Source organism: Micromys minutus (assembly GCF_963924665.1).
Source record: "Micromys minutus genome assembly, chromosome: 10".
In the NCBI taxonomy this organism is placed as follows: Eukaryota; Metazoa; Chordata; class Mammalia; order Rodentia; family Muridae; genus Micromys; species Micromys minutus.
In genome coordinates this window covers 55,536,905-55,557,312 of record NC_137979.1, presented here as the reverse complement: position 1 = coordinate 55,557,312, position 20,408 = coordinate 55,536,905, and the positions used below count along the sequence as shown (strand labels likewise).

General features: G+C 44.2%; 1 protein-coding gene across 1 annotated transcript in view; it reads left to right on the top strand.

Moving 5' to 3' along the window:
* Positions 1–14,866, top strand: part of LOC308426752 (uncharacterized protein) — a gene marked incomplete at both ends in the record, with an annotated part of 33,622 nt that extends 18,756 nt beyond the window's left edge. The window contains 3 exons of the mRNA XM_080924663.1: positions 8,326–8,465; positions 12,056–12,229; positions 14,636–14,866. Of these exons, the coding sequence (XP_080780789.1) occupies positions 8,326–8,465; positions 12,056–12,229; positions 14,636–14,866 (545 nt within the window). The remainder of the gene's footprint in view (positions 1–8,325; positions 8,466–12,055; positions 12,230–14,635) is intronic.
* Positions 14,867–20,408: the final 5,542 nt, after the last annotated feature.

Genomic DNA, 20,408 nt, shown 5'->3' with positions numbered 1-20,408 from the left:
CTTTGCAGACCTAGAACTCATGGTGGCTTGTCTCTTGAAGGCTTTGAACCCAAGATCATTTCTGCGGGACTCAGAGAATTAGGTCAGGCCTGCCAAACCAAGATATGTTCTTTTTTTCTTTGTTTTTATTCTGGAGAACGAGTGGTTTGCTTGCATGTAAGCATGTGTACCCTATGTGTATAGTTCCGGTTGAGACCAGAAATGGAATCAGATCTTCTGGAACTGGAATTCCATGGTTCTTAGTTACTATGTGGGTACTAGGAAACAGACTTGTGACCCCTGAAAAGGAACAAGTCTCTTAGCCACTGAGCCATCTCTCCAACTCATAAGCTCCTCCTTGATCCCTTTACAGTCACCTTCTCAGGGGGTTTAATTACAAAATCCCTTATCTTTTCCATGTAGTGCCATAGCCATTGGACTGTTGAATCATCACACTCCCCAGCCCAGGTCACATCCAAGGACACGGATCATCTAGGACTTGCGTCACATGGTGTTAGAATCCTGGGCATCTTAGAATCTTGCCTGCCATTCACTATACAATGAAGATTCAGGTTCTACCTCATGCAAGCCTTTTGAATACTCAAGTCACAGGCTAGGAGCTGAGGAATTCAAACAATATTCATGTAAAACCTGTTTTAAAAGAAATCTCACAAGCCAGGCATGTTGGTGCACGTATGTCACCCAGCATTTGGGAGACAGATGAAAGAGGGTCAGATGTCCAAGCCGACCTTGGTTACACAGAGTCTGGGGCCAGCTTGGGTTACAAGAGACAGCGCCGAAAGTAACGATAACAGAATCAAATTCTCTTGCATGAATAGCTTTCTTCTGATGCAAATGTTGGCAAGAAGTATTAAAGCTTTAATTCAACTGGATGACACACACACACTCACACACGTGTGTATGTATGTGTGTGTGTATGTGTGTGTGTGTGTGTGTGTGTCTGTGTGTGTGTGTTCTCTTAGCATACGGGACCACTGTCAGAAAAGAAATTGCTTAAACCAGCCAAACACTATAATCCATAGGGTTATTATTTCCACCATTAAAAAAAAATCCCTGGTTTGGTTTATAGCTTGCAACACAGAGGAGCATCTATTGGTCTGCCAGAGTCTGCACATAGGTCCATATTCTAACAGGGTGGTGTATGAGCCACCGCTGCCCTGGTGGAAATCACCCAGAGGTTTATCCAAAGCATTACTCAGCAAAACTCAGATGCAAAGGGCACGGGGGACACACGCACACTAGACTTTTTGAAAGCCTCCATGGGAGGCTCCCACACACTACCAGGACCAGAAGCTGTTACCCTAGCCAGTGAAAGTTCAGTGCCCCTGCCCTGAACACTAAAGTCCCTTTACAAGTTGTGGAGACGGGTCTAAAGGTTGTGGAGACGGGTCAGTCGGGACAGGGCTTGCCATGAGAGAACGAAAGCCCGAGTTCAGTGCCCCAGAGCCCACGTGAAGCTGCAGAAAGTACTAGATGTGAAGATGTGCACCTGTACTTCCAGCACCTGAGAGGTGTAGATCAGAGGGTCTGGAGAGCTTGCTGAGCTTCAAGAAAATGAGAGACCCTGTCTCAAAGGTGCCGGAGAGGCAAAGATGACACCAGAGTTGTCCTAAGGCCTCTACAGACATAGGCATGGTGACTTATGCAGGGAAGTTAATGTATTTGTATGTAGGCAGCACATGGCACGGCCCTTTCTCAAAGGAAACAAAAATCAAATCAAATCAAAACAAAACAAAACAAAAAAACCAAGTTGTAGGGGTGCAGCTCAGTGGTAGGGTATTTGCCAAGTATGTGTTCTTAAGAGGAAACAGAACAGTTCAGCAGAAGCCTATTTTTACTTTACAGGGCTCAGAGTTAAGTGGGAAGGTGCCCTTTCTGTGCCCAAAGAGAAGTATTTTCAGCGTCAAGGGCATGGGATTAATTTTGAGGTTAAAAACAAATCTTTTTTTTTTAAAGTTTCCAGTTTTCTCTGAGTATGTGTTATCTCGGGATCTAATCACTTCCAGAGAATGCCTCCCCGCATCCTCCCTCCCTCTCTTCCCTTCCCCTGACCCCTAAAAGCCATCACTAAAGAAGGAATTTTAACATTACCCAAATGTCCTGGTTATCACACAGAACATAAAGAGCAACCTGGAGTCTCCCACTTCCTTGTGCTTTCTCTCAATCCCAGGACCTCCTCAATCCCAGCCTGGAGGGGCCGCCCCTGCTGCCTGCTGGATGAATTGTCTCCAAGTCCAGCAATACCGGTTGCAAAGGCAGACCTTTAATGGCTAAGGGGCTTCAGCAAAGCCCTAAGAGACTTAATTCCTCTTATGATAATGCCGGATAGTGGAAGACATTTGAGTTTGAGATTGAAAGCCAAGAATGCTGCAAGCTCTGGTGCCTGAGATATAAAGGGGAAGTCCCTCTTAGCACATCACACACCACTATGAATTCCTGACCCCTGACCAGCATCCCAGGAGGCAGAGCAGCTGGGAGGACAAGTTTCTTGAGTTTCCAGTTCCAGCTCAGACAAGCATCTTCACAGTCCTCTTCCCATGAACTTGCCTCCCAAACATTTACTGTGGCTCTGTTTAATTCCAGTCACCCCATTAAACCATAGTACCCCAACTCTCTCTCTCTCTCTCTCTCTCTCTCTCTCTCTCTCTCTCCTCTCTCTCTCTCTTTCTCACACACACACACTCACACACACTCACACCTCACACACACATACACTCACACATATATACTCTCACACACACATACTCTCACACACACATACTCTCACACACACTCATACTCATACACACACAAACTCACACACACACACACACACACACACACACACACACACACACAGAGAGACACACACACACTCAGAATGCAAGCTTAAAGAAAAAAGAAAAAAGAGTGCTTCCCACATACCAGAACAAAACATAGCCTCAGAATTAAATGTTTTAGCAGACTCTGAAAGATTGATTCTGGGCCACATTTTATTATTAATTTATTTATTTTACACCCCTATTGGAGCTTCTCCTAGCTCCTCTCCTCCTAGCCCCTCCCTTTTACCCCCCCCCCTCCACCATTCCTTCCATCTTCCCTTCATCTTCAGAAAAGGCTGAGTCATTTTTTGTACCTACCTTGGCTTCTAAGGGGAACCACTCAGTGAAGCTGACTTCTTTCTTTTTTAATATTTTTTCTCATTCATTCATTCATTCATTCATTCATTCATTTTACATCCCAATATCAACCCCCATTCTCCCAGTCCCACCCACACCTCTTCCCCCAACTCCTTACTCCCCATCTCTTTTGTAAAGGAGTTCTTCCTGTGCACCCCCCCATGTCATCCCACCCTGCCACATCAAGTCACTGCAGGACTAGGCTCATCCTCTCCCACTGAGGCCAGACAAGGAAGTCCAGTTAGGGGAATGGAATCCACAGGGACAGCCCCCTGCTTCAGTTACTGGGGGACTCACATGAAGACCAAGCTGCACATCTTCTACATGTGTGCTGGGAGTGGGGGGTAGGGCAGGAGGACCAGCCAGTGTTTGCTCTTTGGTTATTGTTTTCTTCTCTGGTAGCCCTCAAGAGTCCATGTTAGTTGGTTCTGTTGGTCTTCTTGTGGAGTCTCTGTTCTCTTCAGGTCCCTCAGTCCTTCCCCCAACTCTTCTACAAGACTTCCTGAGATCCATCTAGTGTTTGGCTGTGGGTCCCTGCATCTGTTTCCTTCGGCTGCTGGGTGGAGCCTCCCAGAGGACAGTTATGCCAGGCACCTGTCTGCAAACATAACAGCATCATTAATAGTGTCAGGGATTGGTAATTGCCCATGGAATGGGTTTCAGTTTGGGGCCAGTCACTGGTTGGACATTCCTTCCATCTCTGCTCCTTTTTTTCCTGTACATTTTGTAGGCGGAATACGATTTGGGTGGGAAGATTTTTGGGTGGGTTGCTTTCCTTACTTCTTCATTGAGAGTCCTTCCTGGCTACTGGAGGTGGCCATCTCAGACTTTATATCCCCCACTGCTAGGAATCTCAGCTAGAGTTGCCCCCATAAACACCCTGGGGCTTCCCCCACCTCCTGTCCCAGGTCTATGGCACATTTTAGAGACGTAACCCCTTCCCACTGCGTACTGCTGATTTCTGTTCTCTTTACCATGTTCTCCTTACATCTGACCCCTTCACCCTGTTCTTCTCTCCATCCCTTCACCCACCCAGAAACCTCCCTCCATCCACCTCTGATACCTATCTTATTTCCCCTTCTGTGAAAGATTCAAGTATCTCCTTGTTATTTGGCTTTTGGGGGGTCTGCAGAATGCACCATAACTATCCTGTACTTTATGGCTGATATCCACTTACAATGAGTACATACAATGAATGTTCTTCTGTGTCTGGGTTACCTCACATAGGATGATATTTTTCTAGTTCCATCCATTTGCCTGCAAAAATCATGATGTCCTTGTTTTTAATAGCTGAGCAGTATTCCATGGTGTAAATGAACCACATTTTCTTTATGCATTTTTTGGTTGAGGGACATCTGGATTGTTTCCAGATTTTGGCAATTACAAATAAAGGTGCTATGAACAGAGTTGAGCAATTGTCCTTGTGGAATGATGGAACATCTTTTGTGTATATGCCCATGAGTGGTATAGTTGGATCTTGAGGTAGAACGATTCTCAGTTTTCTGAGAAGCCACCAAATTGATTTCCAGAGTGGTTTGCACTCCCACCAGCAGTGGAGGAGTTTTGATCTTAGCCATTCTGATGGGTGGAATCTCGGAGTTGCTTTGATTTGCATTTCCCCGATGACTAATCTCATTGAACATTTATTTAAGTGTTTCTTGGCCATTAGAGATTCCTCTGTTTAAAAATTCTCTGTTTAGCTCTGTACCCCATTTTTAAATTGGATTATTTGTGTGTTTTGTGTCTAACTTCTTGAGTTCTTTAGATATTTTAGGTATTAACCCCAGTCAGATGTAGGGTTGGTGAAGTTTTTTTTTCCCCCTTATTCTGTAGGCTGTCAATTTATTCTATTGACAGCATCCTTTGCCTTATAGAAGTTTTTCAGTTTCATGAGGTCCCATTTATTAATTGATTCAGGTTCCATTTATTAATTGGTCTTAATGCCTGAGCTGTGGGTGTTCTCTTTAGGAAGTTGTCTCCTATAGAAATGAGTTCAAGGTTATTTCCACATTATGTTCTATTAGATTTAGTGTATCTGGTTTTATGTTGAGGTCTTTGATCCATTTGGACTTGAGTTTTGTTCAGGGTGATAAACATGGGACTATTTGCATTCTTCTACGTGCAGACATCCAGTTAGATCAGGACCATTTGTTGAAGATGCTCTCCCTTTTCCATTGCATAGTTTTGGCTTCTTTGTCAAAGATCAAGTGGCCACAGGTGTGTGGGTTTGCTTCTGCTTCTCCGATTCAATTCCATCGATCATCCTATTTTTATATTAATACCATACCGTCATTATCACTATTGCTCTGTAATGTAGCTTGTGGTCAGGGTTATACTTCTGGACGTGCTTTCATTGTACAGAATTGTTTTAGCTATCCCAGGTTTTCTTTGCTTATTTTCTTATAAGGTGAGAATGTTCTTTCTATCTGTGTAAAAAAAAATGTCTTGAAATTTTCATGGGAATTTCATTGAATCTGTAGATTGTTCTTGATAGGACGGCCATTTTCACTGTTAATCCTACTGAGCCACGAGCATGGGAGATCTTTCCACCTTCTGAGATCTTCAGCTTCTGTTTCCAGACACTTGAAGTTCTTCTCATTCAGGTCTTTCACTTGCTTGCTTAGAGTTACATCAAGATATTTTACATTATTTTTAGCTATTGTGAAAGGTATTGTCTCCCTAACTTCTTTCTCAGGCTGATTATCATTTGTATAAAAGGGTGCTACTGATTTCTACTGCTACTGAGTTAAGTTTTTATCCAGCCCCCTTTGCTGGTTTATTAACTGTAGGAGTTTTCTGATAGAATTTTTGGGGTCGTTTATGTATACTATCATATCATCCATAAATAGCAACACTTTAGCTTATTTCTTTCCAATTTGTACCCCCTTGATCTCCTTTACTTGTCTCATTGCTCCAGCTAAAGGCTTATGTAGAAGTACCATATAAAGTACTATGTAGAAGGGAAAGGAAGAGGGTGCACACACAGCCTTGTCTTGAACCTTAGTTTAGTGGAGTCACTTTAAGTTTCTCTCCATTTAACTTGATGTTGACTATTGGCTTACTTTATATTGCCTTTATTGTGTTTGCGTATGTGCCTTGTATCCCTGATCTCTCCAAGACTTTTAACATGAAGGGGTGTTGGATTTTGTAAAGGGTATGATTAGCATCTAAGGGGATGATCATGTGGGGTTTTGTTCCTTTCAGTTTCTTTATATGATGGATTACATTGACGAATTTTCATATACTGAACCATCCTGGCATTCCTGGGATGAACTGTACTTGATCATGGTGAATGATGTCTTTGATGTGTTCTTGCATTTGGTTTGAGAGTATATTTTTGAGTTCTTTGCATCAATTTTTACAAGAGAGATTGGTCTAAAATTCTCTTTCTCTTTTGGGTCTTTGGGTGGTTTAGGTACCAGGGTGACTGTGGCTTCATAGAATGAGTTTGGTAATCTTCCTTACTTCTTTCTCTGTTTTTAATTTTTTGAGAAATTCAAGGCTTCCACTCAGCCTGAAGGCAGTATTGAAGAGGCACACAGCACACAGCACACCGCACACAGCATGCAGAAGCCCTGGTCCTGTACAACAGCAGCTACTTCTATAGAGGAAAAGAAAATAAATGATCAGCAGGGTTGGACCAATAGAGGAAGCCTTCAGAGAAAGCCTAGAGGATGTACTGGCCTTATTACCTATTGGTGGTCATTCATGGGAAATTTAAGAGCATTCTCTGCATCCTTGGGAAGTATAGTATACCTAGGAAATTCTTATGGATTCCCCAAAACTGGCCAGCATGAGAAGGGGTGACTAAGGCATGTAACTGAAAAATATTTACTCTAGGAATTAGGGAGCTTTATGACATTTTTAATATAAAGGAGCTTTGGGGCTAGAGAGATGGCTCAATAGGTAAGGTGTTTGCTTCACAAACACATGGACTTGAGTCTGGATTCCCAGCACTCATGTGAAAAAGTCAGGCACAACAGCATGCATCTATACCAGTTCTGGGAACCGAACTTGAGTCATAATTTCACAGCAATCTCTCTTATGACTGATCCATCTCCCAGAGCCCAACTAAAGCTATTTATGTGCTCCAATAGGCTTGCTATATATTTGGGGGGGGGAAACATGCAGTCTACAAATCCTAAAGTGTTTACTATCTAGCTTTTGTGGAGAAAGTTTGCCAAGGTAGGAGAATTCTGCATCTGTGCAGCAAAATGAAGGGTCTGCACAATTGACTCCTTAATTGACCCGATTAAACAACCATGCTGGAGTTCTAATGATATTCTCTACACAGTTAAATCCCCACAGTGAGGATTCCCTCAGCTCACATAGCTGCAGCAGAACAACTTCCTAGTAATACACGTTCTAAGAGCTTCCACAACGCATCTCTGAGTATCACCTAGGAATTTCACAGCACCTTTATGAGCCAGTTGTCTGTTTTATTTAATTCTATTCTGTTTAGTTCTCTAAAGAAACAGCCTGTATTAAAAGAAAACTTATTAGCTTGGCTAAAGGATGTGGTCCTTTTAGTCCAACAATGGCTGTCTCACAGTGGTGATGTCAAGAATACAGTGGCTGTTCAGTCCACAGGCTGAATGTCTGAGCAGTTCCAAAAAGGGCACTGAAGCCCTAGGGGATTCCTGAGGAGCTCCTGGTCTTATATCAGAATCCTAAAGCAAATGGTTCTAATATCGATGAAGGAATGTCCCCAGAACCAGCTAGATGAACTTGTCGGTGAGAGTGTGAGAAAGCAGAGGGAAAAGTTTCCTTCTATCATGTTCACCTGCACTGCCTCCAGTGGTGTCACCCACATTTAGGGTCAATCTTCCTGTTTGAAATAATCTGATCAAAAAAAAAAAAAAAATCTCTCACTCACCATAGTGCCAAGTAGCTTGTGAATTCAGTTAGTCAAGCTGATGACACACCAGCCCCCATGCATCACCACTACAGTGTCCATTGTCAGCTCTTGGTGGAGCATGTGTTGAGTTCTCTTGCCATGCCTTGTGGTCAGACATTCACTGCAAAAGAACTTCATTCATTGTAGCAAAGAAGCTATCACTGAATCAGTGAATCCTGAAATACAATCTCTTTTCTTCCTACCTGTTTGAAACAGATTGGAGGTTGCCAACCCCTCTAAGTCCTATGAATCCTCCTCTTATCCCCTTAGGAGCAAGAGACAGCAAAGCCACAGGACAAGGTCGTGACTTGTCCCCTCCAACAACAGCAAAGAGCTTCCGAATATCCGACGTGAGCCCTCTTTCTTCTCCTTACCCATTACAGGCTGAGAAGATGAGTCCCCACAGAAGGGTGAGCTGTGAGCATGAGGAACCCTGACTGGGTAGGGGATCAGAGGGACAGAATTCCCACCCAGACCCTGTCACCTGCCTGCCATTGTTTGAGAAAGAAATGAAACCCCTGGAAATATACTGTAAGCCTCACGTGGGGAGTGACCAAAAGAAAACACTCTGCAGTGTGCACAGTTCTCCAAGGTTCCTGTAGGCATTTCCCACCCTTGGGATAGCTTCATTCTGTCTCCATGCCCTGACTGTCTGCTGCACCTGAGTAGACCCCATAAGGTGGTCTTTACCTCTTGATGCTCCAGAAGCCCTTTAGTCTTTCCCGCCATTGTCCGACTAACCAACAGTCTTTCCCACAAGTCATGGGTTCCTTTCACTTTGTGGGAAATGTGTTCCTCCAATACTTCAGAAACGTTTACATTTGTTATCCCTATTATAGACATGTTAAAAATCCAGAAAATCCAAATCCAGTTGTTCAGATGGGTGACAAATTTCTGTGGGGGAACTTCCTACATGGTCTGCAAGCCATGTAGGTGGAGGGCGTCTAATTGGGTAGGCTCTGTTAGTTTTAAAACAAAATCCCAATCATTTAATTTTACCACATCAAGACTCAGGAGCCAGAGATGCTAGGATGGTGAAAGCCCTACTAGCTCAGAGAGGCAGACAAAGCACCCAGCTGTCCTTCCTTTTCAACTGATGTCCCAAAAGGACAAAGGCCTTCTCTACACTGTCTTAAAAACCCTTCGAACTGAATGTCCATCCTTTCTACTTCCTGTGCGTCTCTCTATCCGACCCTATGACTTACTCTTACTCTATGGATTTTTCCTATGTTCACTCCCAGTCAACTCGTTGCTTGCTCTACCTCTTGACCTATGGTTGACTTCATTTAATATTATTTACAATAAACAGAAAGCTCCTGGATTAAAGGAGTATGCTATGGCTGAGCCACACCACAACTAGAAACAGGTTTTTCCAGTATACACTCTCAAGGTTTGCAGCACAGTCAGATATCCTGCAACAAGGTTCAAATAGAGATGAGGCGTAAGTTACTAGGGACAGAGAGCCTTTGAGAGGATGCTGTGTATGGTAGTTTGTATATGCTTGGCCCAGGAAGTAGCACTATTTGGAGGTGTGAGCTTATTGGAGTAGGTGTGTCACTGTAGGCGTGGGCTTTAAATATCCTAGTCATTGCTGCTTAGAAGCCACTATTCTCTAGCAGCCTTCAGATGAAGGTGTAGAACTCTCAGCTCTTCCTGCTGCCATGCTCCTGCCTTGATGATGATGGACTGAATCTCTGAACCTGTAAGCCAGCACCAATTAAATGTTATCCTTAATTGATTAATTTAGAGTTGCCTTGGTTATGGTGTCTGTTCACAGCAGTAACACCTTAAGACACTATGGAAGTGCTGAGGAAAGCTAGTTTTGTTAAGAGTTTAGAATGGTCCCCAGTGAAAGGGATAAGTTATTGGAAACCTAAATCAGGGTCTTAGAAGATGAACTTGGAGTGAAGAAGAAGGCAAGAGGACAATAGAAGGCAAGGATGAGTGGGATGCAAGCAGAAACAATGTAAACTTAGGTCCTGTACTGAAAATACAGTGATAGCGAATAGTGGTGGTGGTGGTGGTGAAGATGATGATGGTGGTGGAGGAGAATGATACTGAGGAGGAGGAGGATGGTAGTGAAAGATATGATACTGGTGACGAGGGTGATGATGGCGATGCAGAGTCTTCTAAAGAAAGTCAACACAACTGATGGGGATAAAAAGAAGAGCTGGAGATGGAAGAAGCTCTCATTCTTCATTGCAAAGAGAGCTCCATGGGAGTTCAGCTCCGGTCAGACCTGATGAGGTTGGTCTTGGTCCATTTGAGGTCCATCACTAACAAGCCATAGCTCTTATGGTAAACCCTGAAATGGTCTTCCTTTGAAAGAGCAGCTACCCTGAAACAACATCTAGACATTTAAATCTGATAGTAGAGAAGGTGACAGGGCCTAAAAATTCCCCCCCCCCCCTTTAATCCTGCTGGGTCAGTCTTCCCATTTGGGAAGGGAAAGGTTTGATCCCTGAGATCTGATTGGCCACTCCCTTTCTCGTGTCCTTTTGGTCAGTGATGGAAGAAACAAAACCTGGTCTTATCTTCAGATATGTGGGAGACAGGATGTGGCTTAACTCCCTCACTGGGACCAAGTTCCTGTGGCGATGCCTAGTTAGAATGAGGGGGAAACTCAGTTGTCAGCAGCCAAAGCCATCAGCCACCAAACTCAGTTTCTGGTCATATTCTTGGCTTTGTGGAAACAAACAAAACTCAAGCTGTGGTGAAAGACGGTAACTTCTGGGTCTCCTCTACTAAGAAGGGAGCCAAGCTTTCCTGAGAAATGTCTCCCAGTGAGGAGTCTAAGATATTCTCCCGCTGGGTACACATGAGCAGATCACAAGGTAGACCTCTTACAAGAATGACTTGTGTTATGCAGGAAGAATTTGGGGCCTGTTGACAGTCCAAAGAGGCTAGATAAGAAGAGAGAATCGAGCTGAGGGTCATAGGGTCAGGAATTAGAAAAAACAGGAAGACAAAGCATACTAATTGTTTTTCTAATTACTGTGAGAAAATGCCAGATACAAGCCATTTGCAGAAGGGTGGGTTTATTTTGGTTCACGGTTCAAAGGGAAGGTCTACCATGGGCAGGAAAGCCTTATGGTCAGAGCAGGAAGCAATGACACTTCCTTGGTACATTGCTTTCTTCTCAGTTCAGATCCCCAATCTACAGAACGGTGTCACCCACATCTATTTGCTTCATCTAACCTAGAAAATGCCTCACAGATAGGCCTGGGATTTGTTGCTATGGTGATGCAGCACCAGGATTTTGTGTGTGTGTGTGTGTGTGTGTGTGTGTGTGTGTGTGTGTGTGTGTGCACGAGTGTGCATGTATGCACTGCTATCACCAGCTTTTTACATAAGTGCCAGGGATCCAGAATCAGAGCAAACATTTTACTGACTGAGCCCAATTTGTTGCTCTTCATCTAAATTATGCCACATCAAAGCTTGGGAAAAAAAGCAAAACCTTGGTCAATAGTCCCCATGGAGCTGAGTGGAAAGTCAAGGTCCTATAGTGAATCAGTACCATTTGAGCTGAAACTCAGTCTGCTCTGGCTCTCAGAGCATGGTGCTAGACTCCTGTCTTAGGGTTTTCCTGCTGTGAACAGACACCATGACCAAGGCAACTCTTATAAGGACAACATTTAATTGGGGCTGGCTTACAGGTTCAGTATCAAGGCAAAAATATGGCAGCATCCAGGCAGGCATGGTGCTGGAGTTGCTGAGAGTTCATCTGCAGGACTCTAGGACTCACTTCCCAGCAGTTTAGGACTAGGCTATTAAAGCCCATACCCTATTCCAACAAGGCCACACCTAATAGTGCCACTCCCTGGCCCAAGCATATCCAAACCATCACAACTCCCAACAGCAAGTGGCATGGCTCTTTCCTCTGTCTCTCAAGATAGCAGAAGGCAAGAGCCAATGAAAGTCGATCTCATAGATGAGGGTCATGAGCAAGAGCTTCCTGCTTTAGAGCATGGCTTGTCTTATGCTAACTGGTCCTTTGTAGGCACGTATGGCCTGTCTGCCCCAGCAGGGCCCTTTCCGGCACCTTATGGACATGAAAGCAGAGAAGAGGCTGGCAGGGTGGAAGGAACGCCGTAGCCGATTTGGTGACATCAACGTGCACAAATGCTATCAGTTTGGTCAGGTCTTCTCTCCCTTCCAGGCTCTGGCCACCACAGTAAGTTTCAAATTAAGTCCTTGGGGGCACCAGTACCAAACCTCGATCCTTCATCCTTTCCAGAAATGTATTAGTCAGTTTGGGACCCAATAATGCTAGGTAACAAAAGGTCAAAAACTGGACTCCATAACTCAGTATCTTTGAATGGCAAGCACCTATTTTTCAGACTGATTATCCACAGAGTAAATATACTTCTGCCACTTTTGCTCACCATCAGCTCGAAGAAAAGGGGGGGGGTAAAGAGTTGAGACTCATCCTCGAGTCTGCCACTGTAGGTGGTCTCTCATATTATAGGGGACAATGACTTGTCGGAGGAGTTCAGGGGATGGTTAGAAGGCAGTGTCTACAGCTTTGATGTTCAGAGATGAGGTAACTTCAAGGGAAGAGCTGGACTGGGAAGAAGGGGCAGCTGATATGCATCCTTGTGGTCTGGAACTTTGAGTGTGCCTCTGCACTACTTGGAAAGATTGATTAAAATGTAGGTTGGGGGGGGGGCTGTGGCAATGGCTTAGTGGGCTGTGCAAGCATTAGGGCCTGAGTTCAAATCCCCAAGCATCTGCATAAAAAGCTGAGCACGGCCTGTGCATACCCGCAATTGTAGCTCTGTGGGTGCCAAGGGGCAGAAACTGGAGGATCCCTGGGATTTAATAGATATTAGTCTAGCTATTAGTGAGAGATCATGGCTCAAGGGAATAAGGCAGAGCTGATACTACACTCCTCTGGCTTCCACATATCCATGTACACACACACACACACACACACACACACAGAGAGAGAGAGAGAGAGAGAGAGAGAGAGAGAGAGAGTGATGCTAAGCTTCTGTGATTTCAATTATGTGGAAGATTTTTGGCAGGAAGGGACTGGGAATTGCCTTCCTGAATGATTCTGTATACTGCCTTTGTGCCTTATTACTGGGTCAACACGTCCCAGCCTTCTCCTGCCACAGTACACACAGAAAATCATACATATTGGAAGGTACAACGGGTACCCATTAGAAGGGTAGCTAACAGGGTTAACCAGCTAGAACCCTGAGCATGGGAGAGATAGATGTCAACTACAATTAGTCATAACCCTCCGATGTATGCTGGAACCCGCTGTTGCACATCCGTACTCATGCTTGCTGATCATCAAAATCAGCCAGGAAGTTAGATCTACTAATAATGTCTGAGCCTTTCTCAAAAATAGTTAAATGAGAAGCTTGGGGTTGGGTCTGAGACATCACATCTGCAGGTCTTAAAGTCCCGTAGATGAAGTCACCAACTCATCCTTAGTTTTCCAAGACTGACTTTCACATTTGTCCCCGCAGTTTCCAACTTTTAACAAATGAAGCCTTGAGTCTCAGAAGACTCTGAGGTCCTTGTTCTTAAAGCAAATATCCCAGCTTCTTTGGACCAGAGCCAACCAGACTGTTTGTCGCACTAACCACATTCCCATGTGAAGTTGAAATTGAAAATTACCACTCTCTGATCTTTCTAGAAATTAGCCAGATTTCCTCTTCTATCCACTGACCAATCAGACACTGTGCTTGCGTCCAGACCCATACCCAAGAATGGAAAACCAAATCTTACCCCTGAGGAGCTTCTGTTCTTACAGGACCACACTGCCATGAACCAAAGTCATAGAGTCATGAGAGCTGGCAAATGAGAAAAGGCATAAGCTGATTACCCAGAAGGAACTAAGAGTCATCCATATTGGCATGCAGTCTTGCTGCAGAACAAGCCCCTACAAATGGATGCCTTCTCTATAGGAAGAGACTGTCTCCCATGTGCTAGAAGGGACAGTGCCCATGTGTTAAGTTATTAACTCATGTCCGTGTTGCGGTAGTGACTTTCCTGTTATTGTGACAAAACACTCTTTAACAAGAAACAAGGGAAGGAGGAAAGGGTTTATTGGGGTTTATGTCTTCAGAGGAATAGAGTCCATGATGGCTGGGGTAGGTGGGTGAGGGTGCTTCAGCATATGACAACAGGAAACTAGCTGGCAATATTTTCTACACACAGGAAGCAGAGGGGGAGAACAGGAAGTGGAGTAAGGCCATACACTCTCAAAGTCTCTCTCCCCCAGTACTTCCTCCAGCAAAAGTTCCACTTCCTCTCCAAACACCATCACTGAGGGCTGAATGTTCAAATACATGAGCCTATGGGGGCTATTTCTCATTTAAACTACCACCCAGGTTCAGCACCGAAGACTGTGCAAACACTCAATTCTCATGCACTCTGCCGGATGAGCAGCACCCACTCTCTACATAGGACATAAAGCTAGAAAAACACATTAGCATTCCATAGCGAAGCCGGGATTTGAACCTGTAGCAAGGCACTCCCCTTAACAGCTCCATTTTGGGGAGATATCAACAGGTACTCTCAACCCCTACAGTCCCTCTTACCCCAATTCTTCTCTTCTTCGTAGGAGATGCGAAGGTTGGTGCTACCCAGAGACTTACCCATGAGTTCTCACATGCGGAGAATAAATACTTCATCCCTCAGTGACATGAATCTCCGGGATTTACCCCTGTCTCCAAAAGAGCTGGCCTTGGGAAAGGATGACAACCATCGTGAAAAGGATAAGCCAGTGAGCCACATTAAGAAGCCATTATTTCCCCCGATAGTTAAAGCAACAAAATATAACGACATGAAATAAAATTGCAAAACTGCATTGTGGTCCCTCACTGCAAGGTTTGACATGAAAACAGAACCTCCAGGGATCCAAGACTGTTGAACCAGCCTCACATACAACCGTGTTTATATACTTCTAAGAGATGACTGTATCATGCCCTGTATGGATGCTCTGGCACAGGCTTAACCATTAGGCACAGCCAGACCCAAATCCTCAATGACACTTTCCTCAGAAGCCTGAAAAATTAGGGGGATAAGGCTGCCATCCCATACACTAGAAGTTCAATATTGCTTACCTGCTACTCCTGGGATATTAGATGGGCATCTTGAGTTTAGTCCTCACAATGTGGCTAATCACAGAGTGTATTGAATACTGTACTTATGCTATTGGAGAGATAGATAGGTAGATAGATAGATAGATAGATAGATAGATAGATAGATAGATAGATAGATAGATTTTAGATAGATAGATAGATAGATAGATAGATAGATAGATAGATAGATAGATAGATAGATAGATGATGGACAGATGGAGGAATGGATGGATAGATGAATAGATGGATAGATAGATGAGAGAGGAGAGAGAGAGAGAGAGAGAGAGAGAGAGAGAGAGAGAGAGAGTTTGTCTCCTCAGTTCAAAGAAAGTTCCTCCTTTGCTAGAATGACCCATCTCTACCTTAACTATAAAGGAAGCTAATAAAAATCATATTGGGAATGTACTGGCAGACAAGATCTAGTATCAGAAAAAGGAAGGAACACGGCTGGTGGAAAATCAACTAAGATCTGAGACATTTAGTGGCTTATAAATCAGATCATGACAAGAAGAAATGTCTATGATGAATAAAAGCAAACCTTTTCATAATTTATAAACTCTGAAACTAATACTGCTCTCCTAAATGAGCTCTTTTACTCTAAGTAGCTTTCATCTTCTATGGATGTTTAAAAGCAATATGTGCTCATCATAATAAAAACAAGTTATTTTTAAAAATGATTAGTATATATCTCAGTATTTGAAGACCATATGGATTTGCATCTAAAGCTTCAGATCATCTCTGTCAGTGTCTTACCCTCACGGACAAGACCAAGGCTGTGCTTGAGCCAAGGTCTGTTTGCCATGGTTTATGCTGGGACGTCTCACAGCACCATTGCCCAACATTTCTCAAAGGGTCATCTGGTTCTGGGTCATTGGTTTCACTTGCTGGTCATCTGTAAACTACTAGACCACATGGACACAAAACGAAATATCTTACCTCGGATAAGAGAGAAATGGCTTGTTCTAGAACCCAATATGAATAATATAGCCAAGACTGCAGATTCCGGCTAACCACAAATTCCTTACTCCAATCGGTAACAATTTGGAAATCACAAATTAAGACTATTTCAAATACATTTGTGGGGATATCATGTGGACAGCTTAAATCAAAGTGGGGAGATCTCTGCTACTGGCCACAGATGCTTTCTAGCAACATTCTCAGTCTCTTGGTTGGGGGCAGTTTTTGCTCTAGGAATACACTCCAGCAGGTTCCGTTGGCCAGTCACAGGGCTGTTAGGTCAGAGAGATGGACAGGGAATTGTTACTAAGGGGCTAAAGATTACCCCCAGATAAATCATAACACAGGCTCTAGGTCTGCAACATTCCAACCTCTCCACATCACTGAAGTTCTAATCAGTTAGTGAGCCTTGCAGAAGTCGTAGTGAAATTGTGGTTCCTGAAGGGACTTCCAAGTCAGAACACACCTAGACAACAAATTCTCAGCACAAAGATTTATTACCCTGAGGGACAAGTTGGAGACTGCTTAGGGATCTGAGAAAGACAGCAGTGGGTGTTTCTGTAGGAGTGGTTCTTTTTATTTATTTTTCAATTTTACTTTCAATTTTATTTAATGTTATTTATTATTATTATTATTATTAATCATTATTCACTTATTCACTTTACATCCTAAACACTGCCTCTTCCAGGTCCGTTTATATTTATATTCCAAATGTTGCCCCCTTCCCGTTCTCTTCTCCCCTTTGCTTCTTAGAGGGTGCTCCCCCCACCCACCCACTCCTACTTCACCCCTGCCAGCACCCTCTTCCTCGGAGCATTAAGTTTCTACAGGATTGTCACAACCTCTCCCACTGAGATCAAACAAGGTAGTCCTCTGCTGTATGTGTCAGGGGCCACAGACCAGCCCATGTATGCTCTTTGGTTGATTGAGTGCTTAGTCTCTGGGAGCTCTGAGGAGTTCAGGTTAGTTGATACTGTTGGTCTTCCTATGGAGTTGCCATCCCCTTCAACTCCTTCAATCCTTTCTCTAACTCTTCCACTGGGGGTCCTCAGGTTCAGTCTAATGTTTAGCTGTGAGAATCAACATCTGTCTGAGTCAGCTGCTGGTAGAGCCTCTCAGAGGACAACTATGTCAGGCTCCTGTCTGCAAGCACAACATCGCATTAGTAACAGTGTCAGGGTTTGGTGCCTGCACATGGGATAGCCCTTCAGTTGGGCTGGTCACTGGATGGCCTTTTCTTCAGTCTCTGCTCCATTTTTGTCTCTGCAGTTCCTTTAGACAGGAACAATTCTGGGTCAAATTTTTGAAGATGAGTGGGTGGCCCCATGCCTCAATTGGGGGCCCTGTCAATCCACTGGAGGTGGTCTCTTTGGGTTTCATCTCCCCACTGTTGGGCACTTCAGCTAAGGTCATTCTCTTGGGTCCTGGAAGCCTCGCACATCCTTGGTGTCTAGGACTTTCTATAGGTTCCCCTGCCACCCATACCCCACTGGTTTATATTTCCATTCATTCTCCTGGTCTGTTGGACTTCTCTCCTGACTCTCCCATACCTGATCCTGTCCCCATTTCCCCTCCCTCCCTCTGCCTTCCATGATTATTTTGTTTCCTCTTCTAAGTAGGATTGAAGTATCTATACGTGGACCTTCCTTCTTGTTAAGCTTCATATGGTCTATGAGTTGTATCATGTGTATTCTGTACTGATTGGCTAATATCTACTTATCAGTGAATATACACCAGGCATGTGCTTTTAGGTCTGGGTTACCTCACTCCGGATATTTTCTTGTTCCATCTATTTACCTGCAAAATTATTGACATCCTCATTTTTAATAGATGGATAGTATTCCATGTGTAAATGGACCACATTCTCTGTATCCATTCTTCAGTGGAGGGACATCTGGATTGTTTCCAGCTTCTGGCTATTACAAGTAAGGCTGCTAGGAACATAGTGCGGCACATGTCCTTGTAGTATGGTGGAGCATTTGGTATATATGGCCAGATAGAGCTGTATCTTCTTTTAAAGTACAGTGCTCTACCCAGAACCCAAGCTGACTTGAAGCTCAGTGCAATTCTAATGCAATGAAACAAGAGCATGAGAGACAACAGGATAGATTTCCACCACTCTGACCATATACCCAAAGCTGAAAATGTCTGTCAATTTCCTTCACAGTTGCCAGTACGTCTATTTCATATACAGCTAAGCAAGACCTCATTAAACTGTACAGAGCAAAATCTGCAAAAGGGGGGAAATTGTCTTCTCCTTATAGAAATTGAATAAGGTGGTGCCTGGAGGTAAGAGGTGGCCAAAGACACCCCTACAATCCTCCCCCTGAGTCTCATTACCTCTTTCCAAGCACTGTGTTAAGGTCTTTGGGGGAGCTGCCTCTTTTAGTCCACACTTGCTCCACTGACAAGTACTATTGCAATGGAGGTGAGTCCCAAGGTCTCGTCATAGGTTGTCACCCTCCAAACCTCCCCCATCTCTCCTGCAGGCATTGGACCAAGCAGCCCCTGCAAGCTGGGCCTGTTCTCCCGTGATGCTTGCTAGGGGCAAAACAGGCCCAATCAGCAGGTTTATCTTCCTCACTTGGTGGCTCCTACCCCATCCTTTCTCATTTGCCAGCCCCCATACTGTCCTAGCAAAATGAGCTCCGATGTCTACTAAGATGACCTCCTTGGGTTTATAGCCTGTGTGAGGCAGTCTCAGAGGATACTGGTGTGGGCTGTACTTTTCCTCCTTTTGTGTCTGTGGCCCTTGCTCCAGGTCTGTTTATGTGCGGCCTGGGTAGAAGTCTGCAGAACCTGCTGAGGCCTGGGCTTCTCATACAAGGATCGCCATTCTAACCTGACTTTTTGCTATTTTGTGAGTTCTTTTTTCTTCCACTCATCTCTATCCCTCTTCCCCCAGCCTTTCAACCCCATAGCACTAAGTTGGAGAGAAAGAAGGATAGAGGGGGGAAAGAGAGAGAGAGAGAGAGAGAGAGAGAGAGAGAGAGAGAGAGAGAGAGAGATCCCCAAGGAAAGTCAGGGGTAGAAAAGGGAGCAATGATATTGTTAGACAACTTCCTGCTGATTAGGGGTGTTGAGTTCCTTGGGGCAAGTTTGAACTTTGCCATCTGAGTTCTTCTCCTTCTTTGCACACTCCTTCTTGACAAACCACAACCAACCACCAACCAGCCAGCCAGCCCCTCCTATCTGGACTCTAGCTTGAAAAGTCTCCAGAATTCCAAATGTCCCACACTCACAAAAACTATCTACAGCTGGCAAAAACACATCCCTGCCAAAGCATGAGGCAAATCATAGTCACCTGCTGTGAAGCAGCCCCATGACCCATGGATAGGATTAAAACAAAAACATATTCCCAAAATATCCCCATGCTTCTTAAAGAAAACAAAATTACACAGCATCCTCCTCTAACTCAGTACCTGGTCCTCCTCTGCTCTTCTAGCACTACCTTGGCCCATCTACATCTCCACGTCTACACAACTCTGAATCCACCTAACCCTTCCTGCTCCATAGAGAAAATGGAGTGAGGAGAATTGCAGGTTCTGGCTGATATCGCCACAGTAGGTAACTAAAGGGTTAACTCGCCAGATTCCTAGCTTGTGACTTTAATTGGTTACCTCAACACCAGACTGCTCAGCTCCATCCCCACAGTCCAGCTGAACGCATGACAAAGTAGACCGACCTTCAACGTTAGTCTTGTGGAGAGCAAGGGATCACAGTGTGCCTCCTTCACACCAAAGTGTAGACTGTCACATAGCATCTAACTAACATGAGTCATTATGGCTTGCTTCTTTAAACATGACTCTAAATGTCAAATCCAGATGTGCCTGAGTATATACATGAGTATATACATATGCATGTGCATACATGTATGTGCATGCTTATATATATATATACATACACGCAGCAAATTCAGAAAGAGAAGAGAGTCAAGGTTGAAGGTATGAAACCCAGCATAGCAGTCCTTCCTGTGAGGACCACATCCTCTGGGCTAACCGTGGAGACTCCACCATTTCTACTATTCCTTACTTTTGTCCCCCAGGAAATGAGGGCCTCTCACCAGGAAGAGCAAAGCGCTCTCCTTTGTACAACTCAGGGCTAAAAGCACTGCTCTTTGCCAGATTCCCAGAGCCAAGCATTTGGTCACTGGATAGACCCCTCCCCCCCAAGGAACTGTGAGAAAGTACTTGCATGTGGCTTTTCATGAGGCAAGGAACAGGGCTCAAATTTGGGTTCATTTATAATGAACCAGCACTGCCTTCTGTCTGAGACTATAAAAAGTGGCAATTGTCT